This window comes from Pleurodeles waltl, chromosome 4_2 (genome assembly GCF_031143425.1).
Source record: "Pleurodeles waltl isolate 20211129_DDA chromosome 4_2, aPleWal1.hap1.20221129, whole genome shotgun sequence".
Taxonomy (NCBI): domain Eukaryota; kingdom Metazoa; phylum Chordata; class Amphibia; order Caudata; family Salamandridae; genus Pleurodeles; species Pleurodeles waltl.
The window spans coordinates 563,717,193-563,740,251 of NC_090443.1; the positions used below are offsets into that span (position 1 = coordinate 563,717,193).

The 23,059-nt window shown below is 45.4% G+C and overlaps 1 protein-coding gene across 6 annotated transcripts in view; it reads right to left on the reverse strand.

Moving 5' to 3' along the window:
- NEK7 (NIMA related kinase 7) overlaps positions 1-23,059 on the reverse strand; it is a 337,523-nt gene that overhangs the window by 219,650 nt on the left and 94,814 nt on the right. For all 6 annotated transcript variants that reach the window (XM_069232115.1, XM_069232117.1, XM_069232114.1 and 3 more), the window contains one exon: positions 10,467-10,529. In XM_069232115.1, coding sequence (XP_069088216.1) covers positions 10,467-10,529 — 63 coding nt within the window. The remainder of the gene's footprint in view (positions 1-10,466; positions 10,530-23,059) is intronic.

Below are 23,059 nucleotides of genomic sequence, written 5' to 3' on the forward strand. Positions count from 1 at the left end.
CTCTTATTAAATTCAGAAAGGAAGAGAGAGCAGAACAACAAGAGATTCAAGCAACTGAGGTAGAACATGAATAGCAGGCTTTGCATGAGATTATATTAGGTTTGTTAATCAAGGATTATCTAAAGATTTACCCCAGCACAGACAGTACGGAAGTAATGGTGTTCTTATAATGTATGCCCACACTATCATCCATTGAGGGAGAGAGAGAGGGAGAGAGAGAGAGAGAGAGAGAGAGAGAGAGAGAGTGTCATCTAATTAATGTGCTTTGGGGGAGGGGGGTACAGTACCTTGCCAAATCAGTGAGTCAAGCGAGGTGCTATGGGGAAACTGGAGCAATGTCAACTCGAGGTAATTATAAAAGGCAGACAAACTCCCAAATGTAAGGGGTAAAGTCATGCTCAGGGCGGTAGAGAAGTCACTACAAAAAAATAAATCACTTGAGGGTATGTCAAAAGTTTTATTGCATATAAAAAGGCAAGCCGTCCATTGGTTCTACAGAGTCCTCTAAAGCTCAAAAAAGAAAGGGTAAAGCTGGAAAACAGTTCTACGTGTGTAAAGGATGCTCTTATCATTGGTGAAGTACAAGGATTCACAGAACTTTGAAGAAAACTATACCATTCCTTACCTGGGAGAGACTTATTAGCTACACCTGCACGTGGACATAATTGGCACAAAGAATGGAACTGTCCAAAACGGAAACTTCAGTCTTTCCCTCTTACTCTTTTTATTACTAGACGTCACACTGCTTTAACCAATACATTTTGACTAGGAAGTTCACGTCCTGCTGAAGGTCATTTTTTCATGTCAAAAAATGAAAAGCGGTTTCCAAAACTCCCCTGAAGGTAACCTGGTTAACCGCACCTTACAGTTGAGGAAGTCTTAAGTAATAAAATCTCACCGTCATCATACTGCATATGACATCCCTAAAGAAAATAACTGTAATACATTCCAGAAGTAGCCCTGTTACCCAGTCTGGTAAGAGCCACAATGTTGTGCCAGTACCTTGGGGTATCTGCGAGTTCCCCAGCCATTTTTATGGGTAATGACAACTGTTAAGACTTTGATATATATTTGGGAGTCTGACTTTAAGGGGACACATTGAAGTAAAATTTTGGTCGACTTTATAACCAATAGTACTTTGCAACTGTACAGCTCTACTACACATAAGAGTACTAGCACACAGATGCAGTCCACTAAATAATCAATGAGTTACAGACTCCTCTAGCAATTCAGACCACCATTATTCGCTACATCAAGTAAACGCAGCATGAATTGTCAATCTTCTTTGAAAGCTAAGTCCTGAAGAATAAGAAGTGACACAAAGTGAGTCCACACAAACACTCCTCCTGCTAAACTGACAACCTCAAATGTCGAATAGCCATATTCCATCACGTTAGTCTTATCTCGGAGTGCCTGCAAACTGGGTTAAATCTGAAAATCCTGGAGGACGAAACAGGCAAAATGCCTGTCTCTACGGACCGGTCTTTGTGAATCTAGGGAGTGATGCCCACGTAGCAGGTTGACATATGTCCAGGGCATGGATCCAGCATGCCAACACTATAGCAGCGACTTTGGCCCCCGTGGAATGGGCCAGTAAGCCTTCAGGAGGCTGCTTCTTAGCTAATGTGTAGTAGATCTTAACGCAGAGTATAGTCCATTGAGAGATTGGACGCTTCTGCACAGACTTGTCCTTTTTCCGACAAGTGAATCAGAGAAGAGCTGATGATCCATTCAATGGTCTTTGGCGTTATCAATGCAGAATGAGACAGCTCCCATGGTCCAGAAGTAGTCTCTTCTTCTTCCTTGGAAGGTTAAGGTGGAGCAAAATATGTAGGCAGAGATACTCTGACCACATTAAATCTGTTGACACCTTCTTCAGGAAAGAGGCATGTGTTCAAATAACCAGTTAGTCAGGGAAAAAGCTGGTGTAAGAAGGGTGAACTCACATAGCTTGAAGCTCACTGACCCTCCAGGTTGTGGTAATGGAAATAGTGACATTGGGCGTTCTTGGCAGTGGGAAACAGATCGAGCCCAGGTTCTCCCTATTCTTGGAAGTGAACCTGTGCCACCTCTGAATGTAGTTACAATCCATGATCCACAAGCCTGTTACATCGTAGTTTGTCCACCCTGGCGTTCAATGAGCCTGCCAGGTTCTGCACAACCAGGAAGATGTCCTGGTGATACAGACAATTCCAGAGGTGCAGAGTCTCCGGGTGCAGGGTCCATGATCCCAGCCTAACCTGGGTTGGTTTATTGTAATACCAAATGGCGGTGGTGTTTTACCAGAACATATGAATCAGCCTTCCCTTGACGAATGGGAGGAAGGCATTCGATTTCAATTGGATCGCTCACAAATCCAGAAGGTCGATGTGGAGCAGTTTTTTGCTGGAGATCAGAATCCTCTTATCACCACCTCTCCCAGAAGTGATATATTAGTCACCACTATCAGCTCTGGGTGGGGAAGAGAAAGGGGTCTGCCATGGACCCAATCGAAGTCTGCTAGCTACTACTACAAATCGTTTGCAGTCTCATTCAAATTCTGGATCAGGTCAGAGAGATTCCCCTGATGCTGCACCTACTGGGACTTCAGGTCCCACTGAAGACCCTGCAAATGGCATCTGGCATGGTTCAGCAGCAGAATGCCATCAGATCCAGTAGCCCTAGTCAGTTTCACTTGAAACCAGTATTGAGGCTGAAACATAGGATCATAGTTCAAATATCCTGAACTCTCCATTATGGGGGATAGCCACAGAAGTGCACTGTATCCAGAACAGCTCCGATGAAGGGAAGCATCTAAGAAGTAGTCAGGTGTGACTTCGGCATGCTGATGGTGAACCCCAGTGATTGCAAAAGGTTTGCACTTGTTTGGAGGTGGGTGATGATTAGGGGAAGACTGGATCCCCCGACCTACCAAGATGAGGAACAACCACCACCATCACATTCATGAGCACCTGAGGGACACCAGTGAGGCCGAAGGGGAGCGCAGCGAACTGAAAAGGCTTGTTGGCCACTGTGTACTGCATGCAACACCTGTGGGGTTGCAGGGCAGGGATGTAAAAATAAGCATCCTGCAATTCCAATGCTACCATTCTGTTTTCAGGGCAGGCAAGACCTGAGCCAAAGTGAGCATCCTGAATTTCTGTTTATTTAAGAACACATTGAGAGGGTGCAGATCTAGTATAAAACGAAGTTCTGCATACTTTCTCAGCACCAGAAAGTAGCATAAATAGCTATGTCCTACTCCTGGGGCAGCCACCCTATTGATTATTCCTTTGTCCAGAAGAGCGTGCACTTCTTGACGAAGCAAGGAGAGATGGTCCTCTGTCAGCCATATTATGGATGGTGGCAAATGTGAGGGATTTCCATTAATGGAAAGGCATACAGCGGGCGCACAATTTGAAGCACCTGCTTGTCAAAGGTAACTGCAGACCATTGGGGAAGGTGGAGTCTGATCCTGCAGGCAATGGATTGATTGTGTTGGAAAGAGGTTGCACTAAAGTGTCTTACATGCGGTTGCAACTGGAGAAGTGGAATACTGGACAACATCATGGGTCTGGCTCCCACATCTTCTTTGGGATCCCCAACCTCATCCACGAAAGGACTGGTATGCTGCTGGACTGGCAGGTATGGTTGGTTTTGCGGATGCCCATACATGTCCCAGACCACGGCCGCAGTAGGGACAAAAGCAGCATAGCTGGGATGAGACAGTAAGCGACAGCCCGAGAGAGCTTGTGGTGACCCAGCTCTCCCAGAAGCACTTTGGCACTGTGTCAACTTTGCCACCAAATACGCAACAGCCAAAGGGCATGTCAATCAAGGATGATTGGACATCCCTTAGAACCCAGTGGGCCATAGCCAGAAGTGGTGACAGTGCCATTGTAGAGGCCACAGCTCTACCCGGAAAGTTCATGGTATTCACCCCACACCTCATGGCAAACTTTGCTGCATTCAGACTGTCCACTCAGGCTTGGTTGATGATGGCTTGGCCCTCCTTGGAAAGCAGCTGCACAACAGAGTCCCATAGCACCTGGGCGTATCGTCCAAGAGGAATGTGGTGCTCATATACCACAAGGCTAGGCTGGCAGAAAACAAAATGTGTTCCCCAAAGGTGCCTAGTCTCTTGGATTTCCTGTTTGGTGGAGTGGAAGGGAACACGTTTGGAATGACCTTGACAGTTGAAGCCAACACAACCAGGCTCTTAGGGGGAGGGGTGCTGGGAGAGGAAGGGTGGGTCTACTGGGGTTAGGACAGTGGCATCAGGCAATAATGGGGTGCACAAGAGCCACTGTGCAGGGATTACCCCAAGGCCCCAAGAAAACGTATGCAAGGCTTTCACTGAAGGAGAGGTAGAGTTCTGCTGAGCCTTCTCCCAGATGAAGCGCCTGTCCCGACATTGGTCATGACCTCAATTGGTGGTAGCTGTAGGTTACGGACCTCCACTGCCCTGCACATTACTGTAGTGAAGGATGAACCCTTCTCCAAAATAGGGCCCAGATAGAAAAGAAGGCCAGAGTCTGTAGAAGTTTCCAAGCCACTGGTGTCACCCAGGTCCCAATACCAATTTTCTACTGGCTCAGGGTCCTTATCTAGTGTTATGTTGTTATGTTATGTTGTTATGTTATACTATTTATAGAGCGCATGGCTACCCTGTGGTTTCCCAGCGCTAAAGGACCAAGACCGAAGATAAAAACTGCCAGAGCCAGGTCTAAAATAACAACGTTTTTAGTGCCTTTCCGAAAATTGAACTATTAGTTCATCAGCCGTAGGCTGGGAGGAGGGGAATTCCACAACTTGGCTCCCAAAAAGGCCAAGGTGGCTCCACCTCATTTGGTTTTCTTTATTTTGGGTAGGGTAGCCAAAGCAAGAGTGTCAGATCTCAAAGCTCTATTCGGTTTATAGAAAGTAGCAATATTCTTCGGAAGAGGGGCACCATTATCATAAAGGGACCTGTTTAGATAGCATAGGACCTTACATTTTATCCTCTGTTCGACGGGTAACCAATGTAAAGAAACTAGACCCCTCTTTACAGATGACCATCTTGGAATGTCCAAAAGCAGCCGGGCCGTGGCATTTTGGACCCTATGCAATTTCTTTTTAACGTAAAATGGGGAGCCAAGGAAAAGTCAGTTACCATAATCAAGTCTTGAAAGGCTGGCGGCTTGCACAATAAGTCTCTTAGCCAAGGCTGGTAAGATGGAGAAGACCTTCCTCAGAAGTCTGAGGAGGCTAAAGCAAGTAGAGGATATATGCTTAGCGTGGATATCCAATGTCAAAAGAGGGTCAAGGCAGATCCCCAAACTCTTGATCGATTTCTTAGGGGGTGGAAGATCCTGCAACGCTGTGGGAAACCTTAGCTGAGTGCCTAATCTAGGTTCTGGGCCCAGAATCATTAGTTCTGTCTTTACTTCGTTTAATTGCAATTTACTATCAGCCATCCAATCGGAGACAGCTTGTAGGCAGGTGGATAATATGGCCACTTCCAAATCAACGTTGGAAGAGAAAGAGACAACCAATTGAGTGTCGTCAGCATAGGACACTAGCGTTAACCCAAAAGACTCTACCAGTGTAGCTAGCGAGGCCATGTATATATTAAATAAAGTAGGGCTCAAGGAAGAGCCCTGTGGAACACCGCACTTACAATGTAGTTTGTCGGACAGATGGGAACGGTTCAAAAATTGGACCGATCTACCTTCTAAGAAGGACGTCAGCCACGACAGTGCTTGATCCCTGGTACCGATGTTCCTCATCCTTCGGATTAACACTTGATGGTCAACCGTATCGAATGCTGCACTCAGGTCCAGCATAATAACTACGGTGGTGTGACCCTGATCTACACACTTCCTAGCTTCTTCCATGACAGCTAGAAGTGCTGTTTCCATACTATGCCCTGGTCTAAAATCCACCTGAGTGGGATGAAGAAGGCTATTGGCTTCGAGAAAAGTGGAGAGCTGTGAGTTGATGTGTTTATCTAAAATCTTAGGTAAAAGGGAGATGGGCCTGTAATTCTTCAACACTGCTGGATCCAAGCTGGGTTTTTTCAGCAATGGTTTGACTATCGCATGCTTCCATAGACTGTCCACCGATCCTTTAGTAATGGAAGTGTTGAGCAATTCTGTGAGGACTGGGCCTATGACCTCGGATCCTTGAGCAAGGATGGCGGGAGGGCCGGGGTCTAGCGGGGATCCCGACTTCAGAGAGGTAAGGAAACCTATGACCTGTGCCTGAGAGAGGGGGGTGAATCGGGAAATGGATGATAAACTAATTTCCATAGGATTCTCCCCCTCTTCATCTATGGGATTAGTGCTACCAAAATTTTAATAGATATCGAAAATGTTTTGTTGAAAGAAATAGGCCAGGACATTGCTATGTTCTGTGGAGGCTACCGTAGGAGCCTCCTCCACTGGTACTTGGAGAATCTCCTTTAAGATCTGGAAGACTTCTTTTGGGGAACCGGCAGCTTCATCGATTCTCTGCTGATAGAAGATACCATAACGAGATTAAACTAGCTCAAAGCTCCTTCTAACAGCTTTTCTGTACATGTCCCTATCCTCGAAATCATATGTTTTCCTCCAACTCCTTTCTAACTTGACATTCTTTTTTTAGGAGATACAATTGGGGGGTGAACTATAGGGCATTGGTTTTCCTTCGAGGCCCCCTTTTTTCTTATTGGGAAGAACCGTGTCCAAGCTGTCCATTATCCAATCATTGAAAGCCAAAGCTTCATGATCCATCCTGTCCAAGAACTGGGATTTACGACTTTCCAGGGTAGCTAAAAATTTCTCTCTGTATAGCTTACTCCATTGCCTCCCTACCTGCGCGGTGGGCCTGGACCTGGTTCCCACAGATTCTAACGCGAGCGCTAATGGGATTAAAAAATTATCTGACCAGGCAAGAGGAATGGGAGTTTTGTAGGCTAGAGCAGATGTGTTACTGAAAACTAAATCAATAGTGTGTCCCTTTTCATGAGTGGGGCCTTTAACCAATTGAACTAGTCCAAGTGACTCCATATGCCCCAACATCCGTCTACATTCTAAAAGTTCAAGGTTATCGGCGTGAATATTAAAATCACCTAGGATAGTGAGATTAGGTCTGGAGCATATGATATCTGCAATGTAGTCTGAAAGAGAGTCCAGAAATGTCTCTGATGTGCCAGGGGGGCGATATACTAAGATCCCTGAGAGGGTATAGTGGGGATTTAGAGCAAGGGAGAAAAACATGCCTTTCCCTTCCGCTAAGTGAAGGGGCTGGTACGTTAATTTGAGGAAGTCCCTGTAAATAATTGCAATTCCTCCACCTTTGGAGGTCGTTCTATCCACTCTGGCTATTGCGTATCCGGAAGGTAAGGCAAATGTTAATATCGGGCGCAGACCCTTCATGCAGCCATGTTTCAGTGAGAAACAAGGCTGTGGGAGCTACATCAGCAAGTAAAAGATTAATATCTAGTTTGTGGGCAGACAAGAACCGGCACTTAGTATCTAAGAAGGAGGTGTAAGAGCTAACCCCAGAAATAGTCCTTACCCCTTCAGGAAGGGGTGGCCACTGACAGGCAGGGCAGTGCCAGGCTTTAAGAACTGCCTAGAAGGTTACATTAAAGTTTTAGTTTCCAGGCAATCTCCAGGAGAGCAGCTGCTCTGAAGTGTAACAGGGGGCAGAGGTAGGGGATCCTGAGAGTGTGGAGGGGGAGGGGGGAGGGTCGGCCTAAGGCCCGATCTGGCGCAGATGGGCTTGCCTTTGGCCAAACCCTTTTTCCTCATTTCCCCCTACATGGAGGAAAGATCTCTCTAGGGGTTCAGGGACTGGTAGGGCCTGGACGGTGACGGTATCGATGATGGGCTTGTTGTCGAGCAGCAGATAGTGTTTGGGGATAGCTCCAAATGGAAAGGAGCCAAGCTGGAAGACCGCACCCATCGCTGCATCAGTCTGCATCTGAGGGCAGATCTGGACGGACTGTCTGGCATCACGGCGGACCTGCCAGGGGTAATCCAGTTGGGGCACCTCAGCTATGTGGGGCTCAAAGGCGTGCCAGAGGGAGTTGGTGGCCCAAAGATAGCATGCATGATGTTGTAGAACTTTTTCAACTGAGCAGGAGTCACTCTGGCTTCAATAAACTATGGAAACTGTGGAATGGGGCCAGACGTTTGCTCTGGAGGTGGAGTGCAAAAGCAAGGTCTCAAAGCACAAGGTTGGGAGGGTTGAAGCATAAGAACACAGACTTCTTTTTGTGCTTCTTTGAATTATCGAACTTCGAAAAAGGCAACTTAGAGCAGTAAGATGAGCGTCCACAGGAACAGCCCAGAGATCTTCTTTGTGACGGGTGTGCCACGCTGCCAGGAACTTAATCGACCTCTTGCAGATCACCTTGGGGTGCATGGACTTGCACTTGGAGCAGGCCTTGAGGTAGTGGCCAAACCTCAGGCACCAGAGACCTACAAAGTGAGGATCTGACATTGGCATTTGTCTGTGACCGTCCCCACTAGGTTGAGACATTGGAGGATTTGGAGGGGGACACACTGGGAGCAAATGCTCAAAAAGGGTGGCGAAAACGTCACAAAAAGTTGTCAAAAGTGACCAAGGTAGCTCTCTAGATCCACGCTCTTGGCATGGAAAGAAAGGAACTTATGTTCCAGGGTGGTGCTAATATGGGCGCCACTAAGTCACTTCAGATGCGGATGACACCAAGGCAAGGTCTATCAACACCACCTACAGGGGAACAGAGGTACTGCTCAAGACTTTCCTGATACAGTATGATGCCTGAGGAATATTCTAAGGTGAGGAATCTGCGGTTAGAAGGCACTATCATAAATTTGCCTTTGACGAACAAATTGAAGCAAATGATATATTGGACCCTATCAAGTAGGTGTTCTTCTGAAAAGAATCTCAGAGCTGGTGGTGCTGTTAGCTCTTGATTATTAACAAAGGTTGGTAGATGAGGATTGGGTCCGGGGTATGACTGGCAGCTTTTGACTCCACTGACTGTGCCATTCTTACAACCAGACTATCTGACGTATGCGTAACAGGCACTGCTCCGCAATGGTTTCTGTTCTACCGGGAAGACAGTCAAACTATTCCCCTTCAGTTGTTCTGCTTTAAGCTCAAGGTGCTCAGATGTGGTGGCACAAAGGAATCCATCTTGTCACCTTTAAAAATCAGTATCTACCCAAGATCATTAGCAAAACACCTTCAGCATAATAAAGAACCACACAGAAATATGATGAACACCCAACTGACCTTTGGGCAATATGCTCTTCTCAAAAAGCCACTGCTATTTTTCCCAGCTAGTTGACTGCTTAATATTTACACACTGGTGGATGTCATTCAATTTCATCAAGTTCAATTCATCCAAGACCGAGCTCCACTTCCTCCTAACCACTAGTCTCAAGTAATTGGTACTCCATCTAGGACAGCAGATGTTGTACGCAGCCTACGCATCTATTTAGATTCCGCCCTGCTTTTGAATTCTAGGTTGTTAAGGAGGCAAGGTCAAGCTTATTTTACTTAAAAACTCTGAAAACCATCCAGTATTTTACCGTAGGGTAATACCATGTCCCAGTGTTCAATGCGCAGTACTCTACTGTGGTGAGTCTGAAACTGAAAGCCAGGTAGAAATTTGACACAGACATCAGTTTCACAAATGGCTATTAATTTAAAGTTGTATATGTTTTTGCAGATAGATGTGTATGAACCGTATGTTATATGCACTTCAACAAAATTAATGCAGAGTTCACGTTAAGATTTTAGGTGAATAATAAACCAATCCATGCAGAATGTATACATTAGCTGGCCAAGCAACACTATTAGCCCCAAAAAAGAGCACTCGGGCACTTTATGAAGACTGTCTTAATAATGTCTTTTGCTGAAAGTATTTGAAGCAAAGATGCCTAAACAGGAATGGAAATTAACAGGATTGACTAGTTGTGGACAATCAAGATATATATTCCTCCGATAACACTGTTGAAAAAACTAACAAAGCAGATGAGGAGCTTCACCTGGTCTTGATTATAAGTAGGATAGCAATGGCAAGTTAAGTTTTGAGAGGCAGAAGAAAGACAGGGCAATCCAGCTCAGCTGAGAGAGTGGTAGAAGGAGTTCTTGAGGGGACCCAAGAATGAAGACCAGTGTCACCAAACTGTTGACTGCAACAGGCGGAATAAAAGGTGTTGCTCACACCTCCTATGAAGAAAAGTTGGGCAGCGATTGTCAGGAGGTCACAACGCTGACTAGGTGCAAGTTAACATGCAAACAGAACAAGCTGATAAATCTACAGCAGGAATAAAGATCTTCGGTGGTGGTGTTAAGAAATTAACAACACACAAAGTAATGACACAACCTGCTTACTTAAACTCGTATGCCAAAAACTTATATTTGTTTCAAAATAAAAATTGAGAAATTCGAGGATTAAACATATTATCCCAGTCATAACCTGAACTAATACATGTTACACTAAATCATGTCAAACAATAACTCACCTTTAAAAGATCAATTTCTTTGATGCAATCTGCCCGAGCTTTAGCATCCATTAAATCAAATATCTGCAAATGGAAAATAATAAGTTCACACAAGTAAACCAGAAAAGTAAGTAAACAACATTCACTTTTAATAACTAGAAAATATTGCTCTCTAGACTCATTTCAATAATCTTAAGCATTATTGAAAACAGAAGTGTCAGCTGTAGCACAAAGCATAGAAAGTTCATGAAAGTGAAGCCAAGATGCGCACCGAGTGGCCTACTCAATGTCCACTTTCTCATTCCGTTCTTGTGTGCCCCACTATGTAATTTCTTAAAAACTACAACCCAATGGGATGGCAATTTAATTAGTCTGGAGCAGAATACTGAAAGTATGGGCTGTTGCAAATAGAAGGATCTAAACTACGAATAACTCTGGTACCTGCTTGTACTCCTACCTCTGTCACTACTAAAATAACGACATATGTAAGATCAGTAGAAAACGAATGGATGGCAGCAGCTGTCCTAAAAACGTTGGCACAAATTAGAAAATCTACACGGCTAAAAACAGCCTAGTCCCATGTACTCAGGGTCCAGTGCTTGCCTTAAGTAAGAGGGAGTAGCTGAGTCTCGAGGAGGAGACATCCATTGCCACATATGCGCCTCTAAGAGGCGACAGCACCTGCTTTGACTATTATCTGTCTGACATTCCGAAGAGAAGGCCCTGGGATGGAGTAGTTTTCTTTAGGAATACAACAGAGTATCCAGCAATTGACAGATATCCTGGTGGCTTGTCTGCAGGCTAGGCATTCACTTCTTAGCTGACGCAATCACTTAATGACGTCCTGCATCATTTATGACAAAGCAAAGCACTTACAGTCAAACTAATGCTCATATTGTGAAGTGCCTCTTCCGTTGAAGCACGAGACGTAGGAAAGATACCATGGAAGACTTAGTTAATAATGAAAGAACGCCTGGCATCCATCTATGACTCAATGAGTGATAGTTCTTCGTAAAGCATAAAATGTATTTTTGGAGCCACAGTTAATCCAGCTAATTTCCACTAACGCCCAAAGAAACGATGCCTGAAAAGGTTCTTAAGGTACATAACAGACAACCAAGAATTAAAAAAGGATATAGCGCAAATGGTTACTGCCATGCTCATATCCCACTTTGCATCATAGGGTTGTGTGTGTATCAGAGTAGAACAGCCAACCAAAGAAGCACTTATTTTAGGACATAACTGTATTGTCACCGTATGCAGCAATATAACTTTCACGTACAGGAGACGCCAGTGGTAAGATACGGACTTTAATTCTGATTTTTTTTAAAATACTATGCCTGTTGGGCACCTGTGCCAACAATTTACATGCTGAAAAAAACGTTTGACCAGGATGAGGCAACGAGCATCAAACATGCTCGCCTCCGTTCACAATGGAAACCAAAAAGTGCTAATCTAGGGAAGGGACAACAGTGCAGCCTCCATCGTAAAAAGTGCAGTACAATATTCTACTCCTTAGGTACATAAAGACCAAACCTAATAATATTTCAATACAAGTTCACCTACACTAAAACTTTCACCAGAGAATTCATTGGGAAGGAACGGCAAACGGGTCTAGGTTAGTAATAGGCCCTGTGGCTTTATCCATCTGCGAAGCCACAAGTCACTTTTTGGACATGTATTAAGAGTACAAAGCTGGTAGACTCCCAGTACGCATCAACTTTTATGGAAGAAACAAAACTTTAAAACGATGAATATCATGCGGTCTAAGGTCTCTGCACCACCGTTGTTCTTAAGTATTTTGTTCTCTTGATGTACACTGTATTAAGTTAAACAAAAACAAAAATTGATGATGCTAATCATGCATGTGCACAACTACGAATAGGACATCTGACTGGCAACCTCTATGATTAACCCTAATAGAAATAAAATATACCAAGCGAACTGCCCAAGATAGGATCTAATCAGAGCTAAAGGGATGATCCTTTGACCCGACAAACTATTCATTAAAAAAATAAAAAAAACTCCAAAATGCACAGTCAGTACCAGTTACTACTAGTGCTTTTCGTACATTTATGCACATCTTTTTTAGTTCAGTAGAATAAAAATAAAAATAAAAGTCAATGGCTGTTTTGTATAGTACCCGCAGAGATGCGACCACAACATGTATCCTTGATTAAAAAAAAATTAAAAAAACACACAAGTACCTGAACATACTGTTCATTGGATGGTCTCTAGAATAAAAGATGCTTGGCAAGAGCTTACAACTTGATTGATGGGACTGTTTAAATTGTTCTGAACCACAACTCGTTAACCAGTGTGCATTCTACTTCCACATTTTAGCTGGTCTGTCTCATTATTGACGGGCAACAAACCATTTGCAAATTACCGCTGGCCATACTACCACGTGCTAAGCCATCTCCAGTCTGAATGGGAACACACGCTACCTTAGACTTATTTCACTTGGTAGGCCTCTTTAGTGATGGGCAGCTTTTACTCCTATAGTACAGCGACCTCGGGACCCAAGTCTGGGTATATCAGTGCCTCAAACTCACAGCATAACTGTGATGACTGAAATGTTTCAATCTGGGCAAAAGTTAATTAATCTATGTACACTAAATTGCAACAGTTTTAGACTATGCCATAACAGAAAGGGGCCAACTGTATGCTAATCAAACTTGGACACCCCCAGTATGAGCAGTCTAGCTCGAAATGCTGGGCCACGTTCCCTCTCTGAATGGTGACAGGTGCAACCCAAACATGTTTAAATCACGCTACTCTGCCTCTGTGAAATAACGTGTCATTCCGGCTGGATCTCAATATACATGATCTTGTTTGACAAAAGATGAAACCAGCACTAAAAGAAAAAAAAAATGCTGCCCATTCTTGTTTGCATGTGAACTCTTATGGAATACCCAAACTGGCCAGGATTTCACTTAAAGTATGGAGCAAATCAAGGTCACTAACTGATGATAGAATTATGCTTATGGGTGTTGGTCTGTCAGTCGAGCAATTTACCTACCACAGTAAAGTTTTTTCTGGTAGAGAATGTATCTAGCTGTAGATTTTTCACCTTTTGAATATTCCCCAGCACTAGATTGGATATGGAAACGTTTCAGGAGTATCAATATGCGCCAAAAGCTGGTGCTGTGCAGTTGCACACTGACGCCATTCTGGAATTGATATGTGGAGCCAATTTATGCTCCACTCCTGCGCACTGACTTCAGAAGTTTGAGTGCATCTGTGCTCCCAGACGCAGAGCCCCAAAAGCAAAACGATGTGACCAGTGTGCTGATTTCGAGAATTGGGAACTTATTAATTGATACAGTCCAATCACAGAACAGGAAGGATGGGAGGATTGGTGAAGAATCTGCAGCTAAACAGAGTCTCTACCAAAAAAGCTTTGTCAAAGACACATCACTTGTGCTTCTGACAGAAACTTCTAGAAGCACATTCATCATCTTTAGAATAAAGATACAATAGCAGTACCTATCTGGAGATGGGTCTGTGGATGGACTCAAACTATTAAGTCCTGCAGGACTAAGGGGGCAAAACACCCCTCTCGACAAACCGGACTGTCCAGCAATATGAATGTATGGAGGGACACCCACGTAACCACCTGGCAAATGTCCAGGGCAGCAACTCTGCGTGCCAGTGCAATGGTAGTAGCTTTGGTTGAGGTAGAATGAGCATGCAGTCCTTCCATCCTTCCAGAGGCAGGTTCTTCTAATGCAAGCAGATGGCCATCAGCTCCAGGAGGTGAACATGGAGCTGGGACTCTACCAGAGGCCTCTGATTTCCACCTCTCCCAGATGGCCACCGCATCCCAGAAGTGATGTGTCTGTGTTAGAACTGGCATCTTTACAGTGGCCTTACCCCAGACTTTCTGCCATTTACCCTGTGTTTTGCTGCTGCATCTTTCTGTTGGCCTTAGTACTCTGAGCACTTTACCAATGCTAACCAGAGCTAAAGTGCATGCGCTTCTCCTCCAAACACGGTTACATTGGTGTATCCCCAATTGGCATATTTAATGCATCTTTAAGCCCCTTGTAAAGTGATCCACCATATAATCAGGACTTGTAAATGAAATGCTACTTGTGTGCCTTCAGCAACAATTGTGACAACCACTTAAGAAGCCCTGTAAACTTCTCAGGTCTGCTACTGCGGAGCCTGTGTGTGCAGTTTCACTGACACCTAGACTTAGCATTTAAAACCTCTTGTAAGGCCTTAAACTCCCATTTTCTTACATACAAGTCATCTCTAAGGTTGGCCCTAGCTCGCCCATAGTACATGGCACCATGTAAGCAAAAGACACAACGTACTTTTAAGTTTTACATGTCCTGGTAGTGAAAAACTCCTTAAGTCATTTTTCATTACTGTGAGGCTAGCACTGGGAATGCCTTAAATACCTTTAGGCTGTAATTCCTGCTCAGAGGGGAGTAGCTGCATCATTTTTAGTATCACTGGAATGGTAATGATAAACCATCTTTACTGGTAAAGTTGGATTTATTATTACTTTTCCAGAAATCCCGCTTTTAGGAAGTGGGCATTTCTCTGCCCTGTGTGCCTACAGCTCGTCTCCAATACACATATGGCATGGGCTAGGTGACAGCTACAAATGTGCATTCCCTTCAAACACCCACAACACAGGATATTCAACTGCACCTGCATTCATCTGCATACTAATGGGTTATCCTAGGGAGGAGGGTGGGAAGGGCTCACACTAACACTTTGCATCTTTCCAGCACTGCTCCTTGTACCATCCGCACTTGAGGAGCCCTTGAGGCTTTGTGTCGCTCCCGTCGCTGGTTGCGAGTACTGTTTGTGGGTCCTGCTAAGAGGGGATTTCACCTTTTGAATTTTTCAGTAAAATTGTGTCTCACTCTGGAGAAGCCACACCTGCAGTAATCAAATCTGAGCTGACTGGGTTAGAACCTTACACTGTGCAACAGCTGAAGGATTTCTGCATGGACTTTCAAGTGTCTACAAGATGTTTCACAAGCAAGGTGGAACCGCAGAAGGGTTTGACTGCAGGGACGGTGGGCTCCATGGCCTCGACTGCAAACCTGCTGTGAGTCTCATGGAGGGTGCACCTTAGAGATGACATTCTCCACTAAATGCAGCGTATACATGAACAATTTGTTTCAAGGAGTACCCTGGTAAGAGGACAGGCATGTTTGTACATTTACTTATATTAAAATTAATTCTCAACACTCTTGGACTATAGATTGTGAACGGCATTGCCAAGGCAACTATGCAGATCTGTTTGCCCTGTACAATATTTTGTACTTTGGGACGTCAGCTCATCTTTGGACTACAAATAGTGATTTATACTCAACCATACTTTAATGTGCCTTGAGGAAATCTCGAGAAGGGAATGAAACTCTTGTTGGCTGACAAGTTTCATTGTAAAATACATTGTGCTACTGGCTTGTGAAAGAAATATACCAAATTATAAGATTCTAGGACTATGAATTCTTCTGTGGAATACTAATTATGGACTTATTGCAACTATCTTTTGGAGTAAACTGTCACATGACCATTACTTGAGCCTGTATTTAAGTCATTGGGTTTCGTTGATTAATGGATTGCGAAGACATTGATATTGATTTTGCAAGGCTACATCAAGAGTAGGAAGTAATTGCTATTACTCCTTATTTAACTCTATCGAGTGCTCTGCTACACAAGTTCTTTGCCTTTCGGAGGGTGGATTGGCTGCTTGAATGGGGCAACTCTGACGAAGCCAATGAAGGACCAGTGGGGTTGATGTGGCTGGGGCAGACAAGCACAGGAAGTGTGTCGTGGCCCTGCTCTCCTTGAACTACTTGCGAGCAGAGTTCACCTTGTCCCCAGCATGTCCATGAGGAACTGGACATCATCCGAAAAACCACTGGACCACGACCAAGCATTGCAGCGAACAGAGACACTGATGCCAATGTCCTGTGCGAAGGAATGTGTGGTGTCCAAGCCATAATGAATTGTGACCTTGGAGGCTTAACATCTATCCTCTATGGTCTCGACTAGGGCAGGTCGGATATCTTCAAGAACACCTGGGAGGATGTGGAGCAACTGAACCCCAAACAGCATAGGAATAGCATCCCAGGATGCAGCCTGCATTTATTGATCAAAACACCGAAGTTGTGCAGAAGGATCTCTTTCTAAATGTCTCCACCTGGGGATAGCACCCCGCAGTCTGACATTTGACAGGGGGACCAGAGCAAGCTTTGGCCGCCCCCCCGCCCACCTCACCCCCCCAACAAAGGTTCCATAATGGCCTTGGTAAAGGGTAGGAGGAGTTCACTGGATGTTTGCCCCGGCTGAAGGACTTCCATGAGAACATTAGTCTTAACCTCCCAGGTGGGGAGCTGGAAGCCAAGGACTTTGCTTCCTGCACCATTGTAAAGCATAGGCCAGCCAATCTCCTCAGTAGCGGGACAAGGGAGTGAGAGGAGCCCCGACTCAGGGAGGGTATCAAAGCTACTAGCCTACTGTAACTTGCCCCAGCAATTTTCTTCTTGGTATGGCTGGACAACCACATCACCTGCATCGTAATAGTTGTCTCAATCCATATCAATTCCCTTTTGAGGGCTCGAGCGAAGGAAGCAAAGTCTTGACAGCAGCTGGGCATGACCTAATTTGAGGTTGAACCAGTGCAGCAGGGGTGGAGTCAGAGAGTCCGATCAGCACAGAGGGAGAACAGACCATCATTACTCCAGACATAAGGTCTCTCGGCCGCAAGGGAGCCAAAAGGTGCACCAGAGGAAGTAGGCAAGGATCCAAAGAGTCAATCATGACCTTATGGAACTCCTTGATCTGTTTTGAAGTGTGGAAAGCCCCTGGTAACTCGAGTTGTGCTGGAACAAGTTGCGGGAAAATCTCCAACATCAATAGACTTCATGATCAAGAAGTATGGGACTGCCCCTATGTTGTCTCCGGAAAGTGAGAGCAGCAGGAAGGTGCCGAGTGACGCTTATATTTGCTGTTTTGTTTCTTCAACTTGCATGACTTTGATCGAGACGAAGAGCGAACTCTGGAATAACATTTGCGGCTTCTGAATCTGGAACGAGACAGGAACTGAAATTTCGACTTGGAGCAGTCCCAATGAGAGCCTTTCAGTGCTTGGTGATGTTGAGTTTCACCTAACAGCTTGCATGGCCTTCGATTCATTGACAAGCAACCACTACATGCCTTAGAGTCCTGACTCAACCTCAGGCATCACAGGTAAACCTGATGAGGGTCTGCTACAGACGTTTGTTTCCTACATGGTTTAAAGCCTATCATTTTGGGAGGTAACATTTCCCTTACACACTTACCACCACACCACACCATACCATACCATACCAAGCAACAAACAAACAAACTTCGGTCAGTGCAGATGAGCTATGAAGAAGAGCCTCACGCTGGGGGGATAACTAAATAGTAAGGCCAATAGATTGGACACATTTAACTCTTGCCACTCAATCTCAAATGCATGATGATGTGGGTAATGGGGACTTTAGGGCAGGACCATCCCTTCTTGCTAAAGCATGAGACCCTCCTGAAGAAGTAGCTGGAGCTCTACTCGCCTGGCCAAGACTGGTGCAATTAACCTAACCAGTGCAGAGTCTGACGTGACTTTCCAAAGAACACAAGGCAGGATAGACAGAGGTAGAAATTAGTGCAGACGATCCGTGTCCCATCGCAGTCAGGAAGCAGATCACAGTGACTTTACTTCACTATGAGTTCTTGCCAGTGGCAAACAAATCTAACCAGGGAGTACTCCAATGGTTGTGAGCTGCAAGCTGATGCCTGCTCTGGCATTGAAAGACCCCGCCAGCTAGTTGACTACCAAAAAGATGTTTTGCTGGTCCTCTTCTTTCCCATGCGAATGGCCTCCTGGCACAGGACCGTAGTCTGCCCTGCTTGTTGGAATACCACATGATCCATCACGTTGCTCCGGAGAATCTGCGCCAGCCTCCTATTTCAGTGCCCTATGGGAACAGAGGCCTTTGATTTCCACCTCTCCTACTTGACTACCCTACCCCAGTAAAGATGCAGGTCATGACTGGAAGGTCTGGTTGGGAGAGTGGCCTACCACAGGACAGACAGGCATTCATCTGACAGCAGAGAAGATCCGGAGTCATCTGCGAGACCGGGTTGGAGTTGGAGAAGCAGTCTTGATGGTGGCGTCACTGAAACTTGTGATTTCACTGCAGGCTGGTGTTCGGGACAAAGAGGGTACAGCAGGCTAGGAGCCCAAGAAGCCTCAGAGCCGTCCACACAGATTTAGAATAGAATCTGAAAAATCATATCCTGGACTCATTGAGGTATTTGAGAGGCCTTGAATTACACTGCGTCCAGGACAACCTCAATGAAGGAATCCTGTGCATGAACCACAGGTGGCACTGCCTGCCTTGAGCAGCCAGTTGACAAGTTAGAGGGAACCAATAAATCAGTAACCTCTGAAGAAGCGCAGCAACCACAGCCATCTTTTTGTGAACACATGAGGGGCTGCTGTAAGGTCGGAGGACAGCATGGCAAATTGGAAGCGTCCTCACCCCTCTGGGACCATAAAGAACGATTATAGGACTGCAGGTCAAATTTATGAAAATACGTGTCTTGCAGGTCCAGGAACACCATCTTTTCTCATAGGATCAAAAAAGAAAGAATCTTAGACAGCTGAGCATCCTGAATGAATTTCCACAGGAAGGAATACAGTGGATGGAGGTCCACTATAGGCTGAAAGCCTCCACTTCCATTCACATGTTTAAGTACAACTAAGAGAACCCTTCTTATCTCTCTGGGGCTGGCACTCGCTCCATGGCACTCCTAGCTAGCAGAAGGTAGATTTCTTGCAGCAAGATTGTGGAATGGTCTGCTGACAGTCGCTCTAATGTGGGAGGTAAAACAGGGGAGCAAATGAAAAGCATGGCAAAATCCCTCTGAATGATTTTTAAGGCTTATAGGAATTAAGTGATTGTTCTCTGGGGGGGACTGTTGTATCCTGCCTCCTACCAGATAAGCATGGGCCTGTGAGGGAAAGTTAAAGCAGCTGGTAGCCCCTGCAGCAGAGGAAAAGGAGATAGAGGAGAGGTGTCCTTGCAGAAGCGAACAGCTATGGAAACTGCTATAAAAAACAAAGGGCCTGCTACTACTGTACAGTTTGGGAAAGAGGAACTATGTTTAGGCAAGCCTCCAAGGAATAATCTCCCACACTGCAGTTCCATCAGCAGTACAGGAAAAGACTGCCAAGGATTGTGCTGTGGCTGAACTGTCCTCAAATCAAATTAGCCTTCTCCCTAAACAATCCAGAGTCAAAGAGCATGTCCCTAAGAGGCACCTGCACATGCCCATAATATACACTTTACAACATCCAGGAGTGCCTAATAAGCACTACACTGGTTCCAATGGCTCTCTGTTGTGTCTTTGTGATCTCATTGCATGCCATAGGCCAGGAGCAAGCAGATAATGGCTCAGGGTCCGACACCGACTTGGATCCTGGGGCCAATCAGGAAGCATGGGTCAGAAATCGTATAGGCCAGAGCATAGGTTCCACAGGGTCAGTTGGCACCAAGGGAGGGTACAACAGCAGAAGTCCAAATGGAACCCAAATACATGCCAGAGTCCCTGGAATATCTGAAAAGATGCAGCATGGCCTCCCTGAAAGCTGCAATTTGCTGCAGGTTGAAGACTATCTGGGGAACTTGGGGTGCACCAGGACCAACCACTGAATCAGATCAGAGTTTTAAGACAGTTGTGGGGTATAACCCTTCAGAATCCAGTCTGATTTCGAATGGCGGAATGGGGTCCGATCCCACTTGACATTCTTGAATTTACAGTTTGGCTTCAACTCCAACTTGCAGCAAGACGTTGAGCTGGAATGACTGCACAGGACAGATTTCTTGAAAGGGATCGCAAACAGACTCACACCTTGGAGCGACAAGTAGTTATCAAGCACAACCTCTTCTGATGTTCAGCGACAGTTTAACCTTCCACTTCTGGAATGACTTTCAGATGCAGGAAGGTGCATTTATCCCACAACTTTGAGTTATGATAGGAGCTCAAGCGGCAAAGGATGATACAGTTCTATGACCAACATCTGCTTCCTGCAGTTCCAACAGAGCACAAATCCTTTGGTTTTCAGTGGCAACATGATCCCTGGAAGATTGTTTACTCATAATTTTGTTAAAAGTTGTTGGGAAACCAAGCAAGTTGCGAATTGAGGTCCAAATCCATATTGAAGGTTAAAGAAAGAAAGGAATTGTAAAGCATCTTGTGCATCCTATAGACCAATTTCCCTCCTTAATGTAGAGGTGAAAGTGTTGGCCACAGTTCTGGTGATGCGTCTCCAGGGTGTTATCACCCCTCTAGTTCATAGGGGCCAATCAGGCTTCATGCCGGGACAGTCCACAAGATATAATTTGAGGCGCACACAACTGGATACATGCCGTCATGCAACAACTGGATCCACACATATTTTTGGCCGTGGATGCTTAAAAAAAAAAAAAAAAAAAAAAAGCATTCAGTGTGGTGCATGGGCCCTTCTTGGAGAGATTTGGAGTGAGCCCTAGATATCAGGAGTGGGTGAGGCTGCTCTACTATAATCCAGTGGCGGCGGTTAGGGTAAATGGGACCCTTTCATCTGAGTTTCCTATTGAAAGTGGCACTAGACAGGGATGTCCCTTGTTATTCGGACTCACAATAGAATCCCTGGTGTGAAGGATCAGTGTCCATCTCGAGTTACATGGGTTCAGGCTGAGAGAGGAGAAGATGGAGGATGAACGCATTTCCTTATACGCTGTTGATACATCCTTTTATATGTGGCAAGACCCCTAAATTCCCTCCCAAAACTCTTTGTTATTTGCAGTGTATGGGAGCTATTCTGGGTACCAGATTAACTGGGATACATCTTTGTTGTACGCCCTGCAGGAGAACACGGTTCTCCACTCCCTACTAAGTCAATTACAATATTCGAGTGAGATTGAAATATCTTGGCATATTCATGACACATAAGGCGGACCTTTGCCATGTCCGAAACTTCGGGAGGGTTACTGGGACCTGCCGGGCTGATATGGAGCATTTGGTGATTTGGTGGAGGGGGTGATGGGGGGGGGGGACCTCCCACATATTTTGATATATCGGGTGGCTATGTTTAAGATGATTCCTCTAACGAAGTTGCTGTATGTCTTACGAAATACGTATTACCGGATCCCCCTGGAATATTTCCAGGCCCTGGCGCAGGACGTACAGCTTTTTCTGTGGGAGAAGAAACATCCGTGAATTGCACTTGAATCGCTGAAGCATAATCAGCATAGTGTGGGCCTGTCTATGCTAGATACAGAGGCATACTATTGGGCGGCACACCTGATCAATGTCAACGAGTGGATGTATGCCCCCAGGGACCACCCTACTTTTCAGTTGGAGAGACTGCAGTGGGAAGGGAAATCGTGTCTCCACTACGTATATGGAGGTGGGGGAGTGAGGCAGCTCCTACCTGCTACAGCTCTTGGGGCATGGGCCAGGGTCACCAGGGTGCTGGGATGAATGCACAGGCCCACCAAGATGACTCCCCTGTGGGAAGGATACTGGTTGCCGGAAATCGGTAAATTTACAAGCTTTGAGGCGTGGGATTGCATTGGAATTTGCAACTTAGGAGATGTATTAGAGGGGGAGATCTCATGCCTTCTGAATCACTACGAGCTGCATATGGGCTCAACAGGACACAGTTCTTCTACTATGCTCAAATGAGACATGCCTGAAGGGCGGAGGACCTTGCGGGGGAGGGAATACCGGAATATGCTCCACTGGAAGGCAGATTACTGACGGACCAGTTAAATATTAAAGCTGCGTCTATGGTGTACAGGACCATTAACAATAATATGCCGGATACACTTGGCAGACTACGTAGTCTGTGGGAGGCTGACATAGGGGAACTGGAAGACGTAGACTGGGAAGCAGTATTGATGTACCCACGAGAAGTAGCCATTAGGTCAAGGTTGCGACTAATCAAGTTCAAGACCCTTCATACGATTTACTATGACAGACAGCTTCTACATACTAAGGGGAGGGTGCAATACTCAAACTGTCTCCCATGTCAGGGGCAAATTGGTACGTTTTTTTTTTTTTTTTTTAACATACCATTTGTTGATGCCCTGTTATACAGGAATACTGGTCAAAGATTATGGGGGAACTGCATGGGGGGGGGGGGGGTGGGGGGGGGGTGGGGGGGGGGGGATCAGAGCAGATCCCGCTTGACCTCCAAATTTATTATATTGGGAATCCCCAACGATGTTGACTTGCCCCAGCCAAGGCTCATATTCTGTAATTGGTGGAGGCTAAGAGGTATGTTGCCTGTCTTTGGGTATCGGAGTTAGGCCTCATAGTGGACACGTGGAGTAGAGGGATGGATAGATTCATGATGGCAAAAAAGGTAACATATACAGAGGCTGCCCACGAAAGGTTTGGGAGGTCTGGAGGGCCTGGATGGCATACCATTTATTACATGTATAGGGATGTATGGACTATGGATCTACCCGAGTTAGATGCAGACTGTAAAATACAGACTATTGCGAGGCAGAAGGACTGGTGCCCATATGATGTATGAAAGAGGCCAATTATAAATTTGCATTAGGATA